The 17,356-nt window shown below is 39.7% G+C and overlaps 1 protein-coding gene across 3 annotated transcripts in view; it reads left to right on the forward strand.

Moving 5' to 3' along the window:
- The first annotated feature begins 2,224 nt into the window (after positions 1–2,224).
- The window catches only part of Anxa3 (annexin A3), a 56,517-nt gene continuing 41,385 nt past the window's right edge, over positions 2,225–17,356 (forward strand). The window contains exons 1-2 of one of the 3 annotated variants that reach the window (XM_046459221.2): positions 2,225–2,378; positions 5,051–5,103. In XM_046459221.2, the coding sequence (XP_046315177.1) occupies positions 5,089–5,103 (15 nt within the window). In that variant the 5' untranslated portion in view covers positions 2,225–2,378; positions 5,051–5,088. Of the gene's footprint in view, positions 2,379–2,571; positions 2,867–5,050; positions 5,104–17,356 lie in introns of those variants that run through there. The other 2 variants (XM_046459229.2, XM_058584327.1) reach the window with 2 other exon arrangements.

The raw sequence follows: 17,356 nt of genomic DNA on the forward strand, positions 1-17,356 counted from the left end.
TACAAATGCTAATAAACCAACAGCTCTTAGAATTTCCTTGAAGATTAAAAAGAAAAAAAGACAGTGTAATCAAACACTTTAATGCCTGCTACCCAATAAATAGTAATTTTTATTATTTTTTACTCTATTCTTCAACATACAACTGCTCACAATTCCCTCGATACAAATAGGACTTTGATTTTTTTCCTCCTTGATTCGTTTTGTTGTTCCAAATACCTTAAATGCCATTCATCATATTATCTCCCCAAGCCTTTGTTTCTAAGTCTCATATCAGAGAGTGAATAAGTTTATCAGAAGGACTACTAAAATATCTGGGTTCAAAAATCTAGCTCTAAAGCCAGTACAACCTTAATTATGACACATCAAGCAAAGAAAACTACAGATTAATATCCTTGATGAACATAGATGCAAAAATCCATAAAATATTTGCTAATTGCATTCAACAACACACTAAGGAGATTGTACATCATGATCAAGTTGGTTTCACTCCAGGGATGCAAGGATGGTTCAATGTAATTCATCACATAAATCATTGCACAATGATTTTTCTCAATAGGACTCCTGAAACTCAGGAAATAATACCAAGAATTAGTAAACTGATGGTGTCAAATTAAAAAAGCTTCTGCACAGCAAAGGAAACAATTAAAAATGGGAAGAGAGAACTTACAGAATGGGAGACAATCTAAACAGAGGATTTACGTCCAGAATATACAAAGAACCCAACAAACTTAACACCAAAAAAAAAAAAATAATAATCCAACTAATAAATGGGTAAATGAACTTAACAGATGCTTCTCAAATGAAGAAATACAAATATATGAAAAATGTTCAAGATCTTTAGCCATTAGGGAAATGCAAATAAAAACTACATTGAGATTTCATCTCATTCCAGTTAGAATAGCAACCATCAGAAATATAAATAATAACAGATTAGAAGTTGTGAGGCAGGAGGATTGCAAGTTCAAAACCAGCCTTAGCAACTTAGCCAGATCCTGTCTCAATTAAAAAAGGGGAGGAGGGTGTTGCTGGAGATAATGCTCAGTGGTTAAGTGCCACTGGTTCAGTCCTTGGTATATAAAAAAATACAAATAATAGTAAGTGCTGGTGAGGATGTGGTAGAAAAGGAATACTTTCACACTGTGGGTGAGATTGTAAAGTAGTACAATCACTATGAAGATCAATATGGAGTTTTCTCTAAAGACTAGGAATGGAACCACCATGGAACCCAGCTATACCATTCCTAGATATTTATTCAAAAGAATTATATAGCAATACATGCATACTCATGTTTATAACAGAACAATTTGTAATAACCAAATTATAAACCAGCCTAGGTGTCCATCAACAGATGAACAGATAAAGAGAATGTGACATACATGTACACTGTAGTTTTGTTCAGTTATAAAGAACAAAATTATATCATTTGCAGAAAAAAAATGGTGGAACTGAGGAACATTTTGTTTATTGTTGAGAACAATTTTGTTTATTGTTGAGAGCAATAAACCAGACTCAGAAAGTCCACGGTCATATGTTTTTTCCTCATATGTGGAAACTAGAAAGAAAAAAAGGGAAAAGGTATATTTGTGGAGTGGATCTAATGAAATTAGAAGAGAGATCAGTAGAGTACAGAGCTGTAGAGAAGAGGACAGAAAAGGGAAGTTCTGGGAAATGAAATTGACCAAATTGTTATAGGCATGTACAAATATGTCACAATGAATCTCACTATCATGTATAACTATAATGCATCACTAAGAATTAATTTAAAAATTTGACTCTGCCATTTACTTTCTGCTCGATTTTGCTTAATTTACGGTAATCTCTGTGTCATGATTTCCTCATAAAGAGAATAATAGTAGTATCTATCTTATGGAGTTGCTGTAATACAGATTTAAATCAATTCAGGTGTAAAGCATTGACAATAGTGCCTGACACCATGTAAATACTAGACACATGCTACTGTTGTCGGTGTTAGATATCTGTCACCTTTTATCAGGAGATTAGGGGACTGTCCAATCTCTGAATCCACAGTGCCTAGATCAAAATAAGCACTGCAATAAACTTGAAGACCCTAATGTACAAAACCGGGGAAACGGGTTTCCACATGAGAATGGTGGGAGAGGCCAGTAGGAAAGCTTAGAGACCCGGTTGGGCCAAGGGCTGGAGCTCTGTGTGCAACGCGGAAGCCCCAGCAGCAGAGGGGTGCGGCTTCCTTTTCCCGGGCCTGGGGCAGCGATCAGGTGGAGTCCACAGGCGAAGGAGTGGCCGGAGAAAGGGGTGCGGTCGCTGCCGGGAGCGCACGGAGCACCAGTGCGCGGGGCGCACACCTTCGCGGGCGAGGATCTGCGGGCACTGGCGTCTCCTTCTGCTGCACTTTTGGGGTAAGTTAAGCCGCGAGCCTCTCCTGCCAACCCTCTCTCGCCACTTGGGGCGGTAGATGCGCCTGACCCACTAACCCCCGCGAGCGCGGTCGGTGCGAGGCAGCGCTGTGCTGGCGTGGGCGCGGGGTACCGACCCCCTCACTGGCGCGGGCCTGGAGGGGCCTTAGTGGACACAAAGCTCATTTCCTGCATTTCAGAATCGAGGAAACTGAAGTCCCTGGGAACAAAAGTGTGATTCCCCGGGAGGATCACCCAGCTAGGGTCCTGGCAGGGCTCCAGCTGACACCTAGCTGTCTTGGCCCCCTGGAAAATTCACTTTTCATCGCATCTAGCAGAGCAAGGGGATCCAGTTAGACGTCTCTGCCTCTCGGTTCCTGAAGGTCTTGGGAACCAGAAAAAAAAAGGCTGGGAGTTATCGTGGTCCTCAGTGTCCAGGTGGGCTGACTCAGAGGAAGCCACCCATCCTGTGAGCATGTTCTTCTCTTCACGTAGGCAATTTATTTTATTTTACTTAATTTTATTTTCTGAGGTGGGAGAGGTCGATTAGGACATTGGGCGTTGGAAGTTGGAGAAGTTTGCTTTCTCCTGAAAAGACTCACCGTTTTCTTTGATTGCAACAGAATCCTGATTCATTAAACATGAATCATTCCCTTTGGCATGTGGGCACTTGATTGCAGATGACCAAATATAGGAAATTGTAGTTTCCACTGGGGCTGCGAGTTCTGGGGAGCTGGAGGCCCCTCTGGCTGCTGATAAGAAGTCACACAGATCAGGCTAACTTCTTTCCAAGGATTTATGTTCAACACAGATAACAGGTTTCGTCCTTTGAAAGAACTCAGTTACTACTTTTTTGATTGGCATCTTAAATGTAACTAATGAAAACGTTATTCCGTGAAGATATTGCCACCGGTTTCACGAAGGTAGAATCTTCAGACAGAAAAGAGAATTTAAACTGTAAAGAAAACCAAATCCTTGTTTTCAGAGTTGTTTGGTTGTATGGAGAAATCTATTTAGAAATAAGGATCCAGGAAGAAGTAAAAGGAAATTATGTAACCACTGTAATGCTCTTCAGGAAGGACATGTTTTAAAATTCTATTGCTTAGGTCATTTGGCCTCCACAGTGGAGTAATTCTTCTTAAAAGGTAAATGATAGATCAGTAATACTTCTTAATTATTTACACATTACACTAGATCAACAAATACTGAGTGTCAGTTTTGGCCAGGTACGGTCAGGCACCTTAGTAAGTCAAGAAGTGGGTCATCAAGTTCATACCTTTGAGTCTCTTTCCAGTTACTAGAGTCTACTCACAAGCTGTGACTGTGGAACACTTTCGTAACTCTCTGTGCCTCCTGCTTCTTCACATACAAAATGAAGGTGTTATTACTGATATCTAATGCACTACATTGTTATGAGGCTTGTATTAAGTCATTCATTAATTCAGTAAATATTTTTTCAGAGCCTACTATGCTTTAATGAACAGACATCCCCAGCCTTGTGGAATTGACCTCATAGTACTTTTTGCATGACCTGCCACATAGTGAGAACACAAGACCCCATTCAACATTATCATACATATCATCTCATTCAATGCTAGCAATAGCCCTCTCCTCTTCTTACAGATGAGGAAACTGAGGCTCAAAGAAATTGTATTAAAACTACAACTAATAGCATCTTGTATCCATTATATACTACATAGGGAGAAATGTGGGTTAGACACTCTAACTAGAGCCCCAACTGCTAGGCTACTGAGAGCCTGAGAAACCCAGGCCTAAATATTGTTGTGATTTCCTGTTGAACTTTGCTTTGGGGCTATAGTTGAATTTTTAGATTATTTTCTTCCCAGGATGGGCGGGAGCAACTTGTGTTTCTAAATCAATCCTGGACACTTGCCAATGAATAAAGTCTACTTATAGAAAGTGTGCTCTGGTTCCCAATGAAAGAACTGCCCCTTTCACCTCTGCACCTACCAGGGACTGGCCTGGTCTCCTTAAAGAGCAGATGTGTCTGTTTATAACAGGCATTAGGCTTGGAGCCTTGCAAAGGATGCATGAGGTTCCATAATGAAGCACAAGGAAGCTAACTGAAGCCATCTGGAATTTGTGTTGGTTTAGAGGGGAAGAGCAGTTTCCTGTGTTTTCTTTTTTCCTCCCTCCTTTTTTTCTTTTCTTTTTCTTCCCTGTGATGGCAGTCTGTCCTGGTTAAAAGAGAGCAGTATACATAGTTCTAGTTGATTTCTTTGAGAAGGGATTTGCTGTGTTATGCAGGTTGGTCTCAAGCACCTGGATCCAAGCCTTTCTTCTGCCTCAGTCTCCAGAGTAGTTGGGACTGCAGGTGCATTCCATACACCCAGCTCACACCCAGCTACTAGAATTTAAATAAGTAAAAAATAGGCTTTCTAGGAAGCGTGTCTGTAACCTCTCAAGTGTGGAGATTTCTTTCTCCTTTGTAGAGTCTTCAAAGATCTAGCACAGTGCCTCGGATATGGAAGGTGTCCAGTAATTATTTGTTTAGCAAATGGGATTCCTCAGTCAGAGACACATCCTCTTCCTGAGAAGGCTTTTTCTTTGAATATTGACTTCTGTTTTCTAGATTAAAGATTAAGAGCTGGACTGAGATAATTGCATTCTGAATCACAGATTTATACAATTTGGTGATCTTTTTCTTTTAATAGATTAGTGTGATCTCAACTCAAGGAAAAGGAGAGATACCATGGCATCTATCTGGGTAAGTAAAACTCAAGCCTTCACAACACAGCAACTTATCCAAGTGAAATCAAAATACATGAAGTCAAAATATTGAGAAAAATTTTTGAAAATTGATAAAAATTCCACCTGGAAAAAAAAACAAGGCAAAAAAGCTAAAGGATATCTAAAACTAAAATATTATAATATTTTATAAAGTTACATGGTTAAAATAATTTGTGATGACACCAAAGCAGAGAGGTAAAAAACAGAATAAATTTACTACATATATTTATTATATACATTTATTTAATGTTACTTTTATTCATGTCAGTGAGAAAAATATGGCTTTTTCATTAAATGAAGTTAGCAAAACTTCTGTTTGGTGATAAAGTAAGTCTATATTCCTTCTCCCTTTTTACAGTAAAATAAATATCAGATGAATAAAATATATAAATGAAGAAAATAAAATATGGGTAGATTTAAAAAATAATCTTGGAGTGGGGAAGGCATTTACAACCATGACCCTGAACTAAAAGCCTAAAAGAAAAATATTGATCTATTTATGTATAAATTTATAATGGTGACAGCAAACAACATTGTTAGTAGAGTCAGAACACAGCCTACAGGGAAAATATATTTTCAGCATATCAAACATAAGACTTATATTTTTGACACACAAGTAACTTGAATAAATCAATTTAAAAAATGAACTTGATGGAAAAATTTCTAAGGGACATAACTAGGAAATGGAAAGTATTATAAATATCCAACAAACACATTAAAAGATGTTGCACTTCACCGACAAAGAAATGTAGATAACATAAGGAGAAAACGTTTTCTATTTAAGGAATTAGTAAGGGTGAAAAAAAAAGCCAGTACAACCTATATTATAGAATGCAGGCAAGACAGATTTTCTCACACTCTGCTCAGGGGAGAATGAATTTGGTACAGGTTTAGGTGGTATTTTGTCAATCAATAGCTATCCATGTTTAAATGCACTTGTTCTTTTTTTAAGTTTTTTTTTTTTTTTTTAGTTGTAGATGGATACAATATCTTTATTTGTTTTTATTTTTATGTGGTACCAGGGCTTGAACCCAGTGCCTCAAGAGGACTAAGCAAGCACTCTAACTCTGAGCCACAACCTGGGTCCCTAAATGCACATGTTCTTTAACTCAGTAATTCCACTTCTGAGTTACAGATACACTTCTGAAGAAAGTAATACATTCTGGGACGTATCATATGGATAAACTTACATATGCTTGAAAAATGTATGAGCCTGAAGACATTCACTTGTATTAGTGAAAATATTCAGGGACTGGAGTTGTGGCTCAGTGGTAGAACCCTCGCCTAGCACATGCAGTGCCCTGGGTTCAATCTTCAGCACCACATGAAAATAAATGAATGGAATAAAGGTATTGTGTCCAACTACAACTAAAAAAAATTTTTAAAAATTGGCATAAATCCAATCACATTAGATTGGATAGAGAGAAATGATGGGAGGGGAGGGGAGGAGTAGGGGGGATAGGAAGGGCAGCAGAATAGAATAGACATTATGATTGCTGTATGTATATAGGTGACTCTATGACCAGTGTGATTCTGCAATCTGTACAATCAGAAAAATGAGAAATTATACCCCAATGATTCAAATGTATGAATTGCCAAGATCATTGTAATGTCATGTGTAGCTAATAAAAAAAATTGGCATAAATGGCCATTTGTTTGTATAAATTAGTAAATTGTAAGGTATAGCTTATAGCCTTTTATATATATGATCATTAAAAAGGAGGAAAAGGGAGTCAGTTCTATGTGTATTATTTTACAAAATTGGAAAAGAATATATTAATGAAAAATAAATCAAATTACAGAATGGTGTGTATAGAGCAATTCTGTTTGAAAGAAAGGAAAAAGATCTAGTTGTAGACTATTACATGAACACTTTCTAGAAATGTGGGAGTTTGAGCAAGGATGATTTTGGTTTTCCTAGTGTCACCTTCTGTACTCTTCAATTTGTTTCTTTAAACTATGAACATATATTTTATCAGTAAGGGGTGGAAGAAGTTTAAAGTAAAGCATGAAAGCTATGACCAGCCCTTAGCCTGGCATGGAGAGGAGGATGTGCTGATGCAAGGCTTCACTTGGCCCCACATTATTCTCATACCACTGAACAGGAAGCTAATCCTGCCTCTTTCCAGATCTGATATCTGCTGTTTTTATTGACTGCTAGCAGAATCAGATGAAAATAAAGCATCTCTCCAAAATGCTAGCCCTTGTGCATTAGTTAGTAGACACAGAATTGGTTGGTCAGGCTCTCCAGCTGACACCTTTGAAGGGCTGGGAGAGCCTCAGGTGAGTATGAATGTATTAGTTTCCTGTTGCGACCATAACAAGTTACCACAAATTTAGCAGTTTAAAGCAATATCTCATAGTTTTATATGTTAAAAGCTTGAAATGGGTCTCATGGCACTAAAATCAAGACACTGGCAAGGCTGCATTCCACTCTGGAGATTTCAAGAAGAATCCTCCTCTCAGCTCACTTAAGATCTTGCAGAGTTTGGTTCCTTACAGTTGTAGGTCTCTGCTAAGATCTCTGCTGACCCCAGCAGGGTCTGCCTGTAGCTCCTAGAGACTCTTTGCATTTGGCCTCTGTAGCTCAGCACCAGCTTTGGTACATTGAGTCCTTCTGGCACCTGGAACCTCTTTGGCTTTATTTTCTGGGGCATCTTTCCTGTCTTCCTCTTCTTCCTTCAGCTCAAGACAGTTCTCTGCTTTTAAGGTTGCATCTGCTTTTAAGGGTGCAGATAATCCAGGATAATCTCCCTATTTAAAGATATGGAACCTTAATTCCATCTGCAAAGTCCCTTTTGTCATGTGACTGAACCCATTCACCATGTCCAATGATTCCTGTGTGTATATTTTAAGAGAGGGACATTGTTGTGATTACCATAGGGGTTGGGAGTCTGGTTGCATTAGGAAATGGGAGCATTTGGTTTCAAGCAGAGAGCAGGCCAGTAAGGGGAAGCTATGTGGAGACAAGAGGGAAGTGAAGAAAGAGGCCTTAGCAAGAGGGATTTATACTGTCTCTTTTTTTACTTTTTTTCTTTTTCCAAATTAAAGAATTAATATTTGAGTGAGATCTCAGAGAACAGAGATTAAGAACCCAACTACTCTGGAAAACAACATGGAAACTCCTCAAAAAATTAAATATAAAATTGTTCAAATATAATTGAACAATCCCACTTCTGGGTATATATCCAAAAGAATGAGAGCAGAGTCTTGAGATATTTGTATACCATGCTCATTACAGTGCTTCACCATAGCCAATGTCAATTGACAGATGAATAGTGCTATGAACACAGAATGGAGTATCATGCAACCTTCATAAGGAAGGAAATCTTATCATATGGTAAGATGGATGAGCCTCAAGCACAATATGTTAAGTGAAATAAACCAGTAATAAAAAGACAAATATTGTGCGATTCCATTTATACAAGATATCTAAAGTACACAAATTCTTAGAATCAGAAAGCAGGATGGTGGTTGCCAGGGGTAAAGAGGAAAAGGGGGAATTGTGTTTTAGTCTGTATAGAGTTTCAGTTCTGCAAGATAAAAACATTTTGGTAATCTTTTGAAAACAGTGCGAATATTCTGATCACTGTTCAACTACGCACTTGAAAATGGTAAATTCAGATTTACAACTGTAACTACTCTTATCACAAAGTTTTGTTCTGGAGCAAGGGCTAGCTGCCTGATGCACACAGAAGTCACTGCTATGGCTCAGGATTTTGCAAAACAAAAAAAGTTTATGTTGCAGTCAACTGGCAAGGAGGTCAGGAGTTAAACAGGGGTTCAAATCTGCCGCAGAGTCGGGGAGTTTACAGGAAGAAGAGGGGAGAAGCTGCTTGTTGATTGGGTGGCGAGAAAGGGGGGTTGTAAGGATCATTCACACACACATAGACAGTCCTCGTGCCTCTTCGTAGATCTGGTGTTTCTTTTCCTGGGGGAACTATGTTCTGTGCAGGAGATTTTAGGCTTGTGACATCAAAAGGTCACTGACTGGAGGAGCTGGCTTCTTCTGCGCATGTCCATCCTTGAAAAGTCAGTTCCAAACCCTCCTTAAGTGGATTCTGCAGGCTTTTCCTGAAAGACAACTTAAGCACTTTGTTATTCAAAGAATTTATGTCCAAGTTTGTCCAGGCTCAGTTGATTTCAGCGGATCTAGGAGTATTGTAATGCTACCATTGTTTTACATACACAATCTCTGTTACATCAGTATTTCCTTTGTTTTGAAGTTTTAAATATCTCTGTTCCATCATGTGTTCTACTCCTTCACCCTTGATGAAAGGGTCTGATATTTCATTGGTCTCTACTCCTTGAACTCAGGGTTCTTTGTCATTAGGTCCCTAGCAAGCACTCAGAAAGCTCACAAATTAGAATATCTCAGGGCAAGACTTTTTATTAAGATACAAAAGCAATATTTTTTTTCCTATGCGTGCTCCCTATAATGCTTTCTCTGAGCTCTTTCCTCGTTGGTCAATTCCTAACTTGCTTTTTAAAATATAATTTCTATTTTGTTTAAACTCTCAATTTAGAATTTTTATATGCTATTAGAATGTTTCCAGATGAACCCATAATCAATGTCAACAACATGAATTGTTATTAACATTCTAACTTGTTATACATCCTTTTTGCCTGTTCTAAACTCCAGTTTACAAAAGGAGGAAAGGGAACATAGAGCTACTCTGGAACCAAGGGATAAAAATATAATTTTACATAAATACAGTGCTGATGAACTTTGTCTTGAAGTTCATCCAAAGCATAGATAAACAATTAAAGCAGCAAGTACCTAGCGCAGTAGGCTCTAGTGGGAGCAAAATAAAGATAGCGCCCCACAATCTCAATTTTATCTTTCACAGAGCCATACTTGATTAAAAAGCAAATGATCTAGTCTTTTGCCCCAGTTTTCTCATCTATAAATGGGCATAATAGTCGTGCCTACATCATCCAGTGCTTATAAGCATTAAACCATTTCCTATAAAATACATTAACAGTGCCTGCAATGGAGTAGACATTCAACAAATTTTAGTTGTTTTCATTATCATTTTAATATATCAATTTTATTCTAAAATCATATTCTCTGCTAATTAATAATAATTACTATTTATTATTTACTTAATAATTCTCTAAACTGTCTTAATAAAAAAGCCTCTGCCTATTTTCCAATTTGATTTTATTTCAAATTAATATCATGTCATCCTCATTGGAATGGTTCTCTCAAAGAGTTGGCTTGTTCTCAAATAGATTCTTTCTGACTACTTCTATTTTTAGTATTTTATGGTATCTTTAACATATGTGTCTTTAAAGACATACAGTGCTCTGTTTCCAGTCCAGTTCTATTACTTCCTGAAGTTAGCATCTGATTCCTTAGGTTTAGGAGCTCTGTCCTCCATGAGGTTGCTCTCACTTTAGATGTCAATCACACTTTGGGTAACACCCAAACTTCTGACTGATTGGCTAGCCATAAATTTGGGTGTTTCCATGATCCCCTGAAATTCGTAATTCACTAGTCTGACTCAGAGTTCTCATTGAAAACATGTTCTCATGATTGTAGATTTCTTATAAGGGATACACACAGGGCAAGATCTGGAACAGTCCTGGCCATAGAGCTTCCATGCTCTTCCCTGTGAAGTCGGGGCACGTCACCTTCCTCCACAACAGCGTTTTCACCAGTCAGGAAGCTCCCCTGGGCCTCAGTGTCCAGGATCTTCATCAGGGCTCCACTATGTAGGCATGTTTGATTGAACTATTTATCACTTTACCGAGCTCAGCCCTCCTTTCTTCTCCAAGGTTGGTCTGATCCCAAACTCCAACCCTATAATCACATGTTTGGTCTTTCAGGTGACCAGCTCTCATCCTGGGTCTATCTAAGGGCCTGATGGGTGTCACCTCAGTAGCATAAAAAAAAATCACTCACATTACTAGAAAATTACAAGGATTTTTGAACCTCTTTGCCACAAACCAGGCAAATATAATATTATATAAGTTAATTATTATTGATTGTTTTATATCATTATGTATTATAAATTATCATAATTAGCTTTAAGTATTCTATTTTATTAACTACTATTAACATAATACTTCTTATTATACTGTACATATATGACTCACATTAAAGCACAGAGTTTCCAAAATATCATATTTTTTTATTTTTTTATTAAAATTATTTCAAGACTAAAGACACTGGTTATCTTAATACTGATCAGAAGCTTTATTTGTTAGTTATATCTGTAATGATGAGAAAAAATGGGAAGTGAACTTAGGTTTTATAATAAATAAAGACAGAATCACTCAAAAACATGGCATTCATGTAGACAAAACAAAAAAGGATCTTCATGGTATAAAAGTTGAGGAAGGCCATTGGACAGTAGAAAGTTGCAAACAGGAAAAGCGAGCCCAGGAGGATGTGTTCATGGTGAGAGTCCAGCCTCCCTCCCCACCTGACCCTTCCTTTCTTTTCTGGGAAGAACATTGATGTGGTTGAACACATGAGGACACAATGGTCTCACTTCCAGGGTTAACTCAGTGGTGGGGCTCTCAGGAAGGGTGTGGTGTACTAAGATGAAAGAATTTGGGAAGGTAATGCCTTTCAAATTCTGTCCCATGGATGCCACCAGCTTTGGACATTTGCATGCTATTGCTCCTGGGTTCAAGGAGTTTTGAGAGCCCTGTTCAATTGCATATTTCTGGACCTCTCACTATACCTTTCTTTCCTGGTGGGCTTGCTCTTCATGACCATGCAGATTTAAAACAAATGTGAGGAGAACACTTGTGTGCCCACGTGGAGCCAGCTGGATTCCTCCTCTGGCCCAGCTCCCATCTACCACCTAGAAGAGCTGGCTTTGAGGCTATTTTCTTCAAAATAGACTTTTCTTATCCCGGGCAGAACAGGTCTTTTTCCTGGTTAGGTACTTTTCAACATGATTGCAATTTCCTCTCTCCGTTTTTTTTTTTTTTTTTTTATTTAAAGAGAGAGTGAGAGAGGAGAGAGAGAGAGAGAATTTTAATATTTATTTTTTAGTTATCGGCGGATACAACATCCATTCCCTGAGGCTTCTTTAGGTAAATATTGGCACAGTGACTGATGGCCCTCTGGAGGAAGTCAATGAAAAACAGGTTAGACCTGGGTTCCACATCAAAACAGTAAAGCTTTGTTTCAGGATGAAGCCTGGAAAGAAATACTCTAAAATCTGAGGGAGGAGAGTGAGGCTCCCTAGGAATGAATGGAATGAACAGGAAGGAGCTGTCCTTTGCCACTCCCTGATCTGAGTCCTGCTATGAAGGAGGGAGGGTCCCTCTTCCATATTTAATCATGATGAAAGTATAAATTCTGAATCTAATGAGTATCCAGGAATAAATCCGGTAAATCAGAGGCTAAGAGGAAAAGAGAAAGTTTTAAATTGGAGAGGAAGAAATGTGAAAAGGAGAAGGTATGATTTGATTCTCTTGAAAGTATATTGTTTGGTGGATACAAAGCTGTTAGTATTTTAGAGTACTGCATCATACGATTAATACACAGGCCTTACATGAGTTGAAAGAGAAGAAGTCAAAAGGGCAGAAAATTCTCAAGTCTGTCTGGTCCTCCCTTATCAGATCTTGGCTCCTTTTGTTTCTACTCTGTGTTTGATTAAATTTGTCGCACAGGTTCTAGAGGCATGTTTAAATAGGAATAGTGACAGCTCCATGTGAACAGGGATTAGAAAAGGTGAAACCAGGCACAGTGGCACATATCTGTAATCCCAGAAACTCCGGAGGCTGAGGCAGGAGGATCACAAGTTCAAGGCCAGTGTCAAGAACTCAGTAAAACCTTAAGCAGCTTAGTGAGACCTTGACTCAAAAACTTAATTTTTTTTAAAAAAGGACTAAATATATATAGTTATAGTCAGTGGTAAAACTCCTTTTGTAAGGGTCTGGCGAACGTCGGAGGAAGAGACCACCAAGAGACCACGGCTCATGCAACAGCAAAAGGGGTTTATTGAGGATCCAGTCCAGCGCGCTGGGGCTTCGTGCTCACTCAAGGAAGGAGAGCAGCCCAGAGCCCCGAACAGGGGCTGAGCACTGCTTAAGTACACTTTTTGGGGAGGGCGGGGACTTTACATACATCACAGTCTCCTTTAACAAATCATCATACACTGCGGGAAAATCAAACAACAATTCTGAGACATGATTAGTACATTCATTGGCGGGAACAGGTCGGGCGGGGGTGATAGGTCAGTTCTAAAGTGGGGTACACATTCAAACTGATTGGTTTAGGCCCTGCGATGTCTACGTGCAAAGTCACACACAGGGTCCTAGGTTATTAAACAACCAGGCGGTCAGGGGGAATATTTACTGGGCAGTTCTGGTGAATTGTCCTAACAGCTACAGGAATTTCAGGTTTTAGGTGCAGCATAGGAACTTAACAATACCTGGTCCTTTACATTTTAACTCAGGCCTTGCTGCTTAGAAACTTTACAATGCCCGGTCTTTTATACTTTAACTTCAATTTCTTTTACCCTTACACTTTGGGTTAAATCCCTGGTATGTATAAAAATAAATAAATAAAAATGCAATTGTAAGATTTTGACATATGACATGAAGCTCTGAAAAATCTGGTTGTGTTGAAAGACCTAAGTAATCTCATTCTGCTTGGGACCTCATTTTGCTCTGAAACTTAACCTCTGACCTACTGTAGTCCTAAAGTCAGGAAAATACTACAGAAAAGCTCTGTGGAAACAGTTCTCAGAAGCAGATGGTGATCACGTAAGATAGGCCAAGATAACCACATATCTGAAATTCCAGATGGCCCCCACCCAGGTGTGGTGACCAGTATCTAAACTAGAAGCCCTGCAGTTTGGCACATACCCCCCTTGCGACATCCTCATGATTTAAACCAATCAATTTTAAATGCGTCAACCCCTTGAACTAACCAATAATTCTTTCTATATTCTTTCCCGCCACTTGATACACTAATCATGTTTTAGAGTTGTTATTTGATTTTCCCCGCGGTGTGTGATGATTTGCTAAGAGATGCTATGATGTATGTGGGGGTCCCTGCCTTCTCCAAAGAATGTATAAAACTGCTGCAAACCCTGAGCTCTTAGCGTCACCTGTTGCTGTGTGTGCACGGAGGACCGAGCTAGCTCGCAATAAACACCTCTTTGCTGTTTACATCGATCTTGGTCTCTGGTGGTCTTTTGGGGGTCCCGAATTCGAGAAATAACAGTGTCATTTGAGAATTGTCAAAAGAAGCAAGATCTAGACAAGAAAATATGTTTTATTCACTTATTCATTCAACCGATTTTTACTAAACAACTCCTATGTGCTAGACTAGGCTCTGGTGATACAGTGGAGAAAGAAATTTAAAAACCATGGAACTTACATTTTATTATTGAAAGCAGAAATAACCAAAGAAATGTATGATATAGCAAATCAGTTTTAAGTGTTTTGGAGGAAAACAAAGATGGGCACCGAGAATGACGGGTTATTCTCAGCTCAGGTAGATGAGCAGGGGCGAAGGAGTGAGCTTAGGAAGAGCACCCCTGCAGATGCTGGTGTAAACAGCAGGTGTCAACCTCTGAGGCAGACTGCTGAGGTATATTTGAGAGTTGCCAGAAAATCCTCAAGAAGTGAGAGAAGGGGGCAAGATTAGCGTGAGATTTGGGGAGATGTCACCATTCTCTTTTATGATGCTTTAGGATCCTCCAGGGGCCAGAAAGAACTCCCAGTAGTCTTCTTGTGAACTGTTCAAGGAGTTTCCTTGTCTGGATTTACTTTATATTAGGAAGAACTTTTAAATCTGGGGCAATATGTTAGGATGCTCATTTCCAAAACAAATTTATAAATAACCCATAAAATAATGCATTTTTTTGCCATCATGCTGTGTAAACAGCAGTGACTCTAGCTGTTTATGCAAAAAAAGTATTTCTTTCCAGAACATTACAAACAGTAGCTGTTCCTGATCTTGTCCCCTCGGGGGAGACTCCTTTCCCTGTAGGAGTGAGGTGGGTAGAGAGTGGATTTTATCACTGCAGTCCCCAAATCCTGTAACGCAATGCTATGGTCTGAATGTTGAAATCCTGACTTCCAGGTTGATGGTATTGGGATATGGGAGGTAAGTAGGTCATGAGAGTGTTATGCTCGAATTCGAGACCCCCAAAAGACCACCAGAGACCAAGATCCATGTAAGCAGCAAAGAGGTGTTTATTGCGAGCTAGCTTGGTCCTCTGTGCCTGCGCACGCGTGCACACACAGCATGGTGACCACAGAGCACGGTGACCGACAGGCCCCAAGCCCAGGGTTTGCAGCAGTTTTATACACTCTTTGGGGAAGGCAGGGACTTCACATACATCATAGCATCTCTTAGCAAATCATCACACACCATGGGGAAATCATAAAACAACTCTAAAACTTGATTAGCACATTCACTGGCGGAAACAAGTTGGGTAAGGGTGATTGGTCAGTACAAAAGGGGTATTCATTTGAACTGATTGGTTTAAGCCATGAGGGGAGTACGTGCTGAACTACAGGGTTTCCCAACATGTTATCAACCACCATAAACTCCTGGGAGGGTCATCTGGCATCCCAGGTATTTCCCTGTCTCATGCTGATTGGTGGCTGCTAGGGGGTTGCTATGAGTCCATACCTAGCCTGACTGAGTCAGAAACACCTGGCGCAGCAGATCTCTCCTGTTATTTGTAGATAAACAACTCAGCAGGGTGGGTATGGGCCTAGGAGTGCTCTGTAGGTCTTTCGAAGGACAAAGGTCAGCCCCCTTCCTTGGACAGGCTTTGCTCTGAGGTAGAGGCTGGCTTTTCAAGAGCAGAGCCCTCCTGAATGGGATTATAAAGGACACCCAGAAAAGCTGGTTAGTTCCTTCTGCCATGTGAGGACACAGCAAGCAGGCACCATCCATGAATTAGAAACTGGGTCCTGACCAGACACCAAATCTGCTGGTGCCTTGATTTTTGAATTCTCTAGCCTCTGGAACTATGAGGAATACATATCTGTTGTTTACAGATATGGTATTTTATTTTAGCAGCCTGGATTAAGACAGCCAGCCTCTGTCCTCCAGCCAAGGACCATTTAGGATATGGATGATGCCAGGTTGCCGCTTCTGTGAGCCAAAATCCATGTGTCTTCCACAGTTAGGTTGTAGGTCTCCTGGACAGAGGCGTCTTCTCCAGAAGATGAAGTTAGATCTATACAGAGCTGAGGATATGACCAGAATAGCCACATTAGTCTCAACTCTCTATGGCCTTTGGCTACAAGGAGAATTTGGTCAAGAATTCTTAGTTAAAGTTAGATATGAAATTTTAATTTTGAAACAAAAGTTTAATCCTTAGATGCTGGTGCTGGATGACTCAAAAGAAGATAACTATAAAACATAAGCTGCTTCAAACAAATAATGAAAATTATTCTGAGAAAGATTTTTATATTGATGAAGTCCTTCTGGGGCACCTGATGTTTTAAGCTCGATTCAGAAAGTTGGGACTGCTGCATTTGCCACAGCACCCTGAGTGCTTGGAGAGACAGGGAGGGGAATGAAGTAGAATCACTGAACACCTTGGTACACTAGGCACCACCAGCTTCTAGAACATCTCCTAAGTCTCCCAGGACTTGGTTTGATTTCTGTATCATTGATGTTATTGAAAGAAACCACTTCATCAGGCAGCCAATTATCTAGTTAGACCTTGGAGAAATTCCACACTTAGGGATGTCATTATCTTGAATCTATTCTCTCAACAGTTGTGTTTAAGCCTCTATCTGGAGGCTAAGGACTGGACTAGAATCTGTTTTATGTGGTGGTGAGTGAAACCAAATGTCTGTGCCCTCTGGAACTTTGTTTTAGAGGAGGTAGAGACAGAAATGAACACAGAGAAATGACTGAATGCTGTGTGCCTTAAAGGGGAAATGGCTGCCAAGATGAAGAAGAAAGGAGAGGACCATTTGGATCAAGTGCCCAGGAAGGTGTGTCAGAGAGGATGACCCTTACAGAGAGGAATGGGAGAGAAAGACCTTCCATGTAGAGTGGGAGGCATGAATAAAGGCCCTGAGGTAGGAAAGAGCTCACTGTGTACCTGCTGAAGTTTCAGAGAACTCAAATGTGAAGGATGAAGGAGAGAGAGGCTCCAGATGAGGGCAACTAAAGAGTTTGGACCAACCGCTCATGGCTGTATGGACTGGAGCAAGGAGTTTGGACTTGATTCAGGCCCAGAGAAGGTTGTTAAGTAAGGGAATGACTAATCTGAACTCTGTCT

The sequence above is a fragment of the Marmota monax genome, unplaced genomic scaffold (genome assembly GCF_021218885.2).
Source record: "Marmota monax isolate L192 unplaced genomic scaffold, Marmota_monax_Labrador192_F-V1.1 WCK01_AAM20220418_F8-fsc00112, whole genome shotgun sequence".
NCBI lineage: Eukaryota > Metazoa > Chordata > Mammalia > Rodentia > Sciuridae > Marmota > Marmota monax.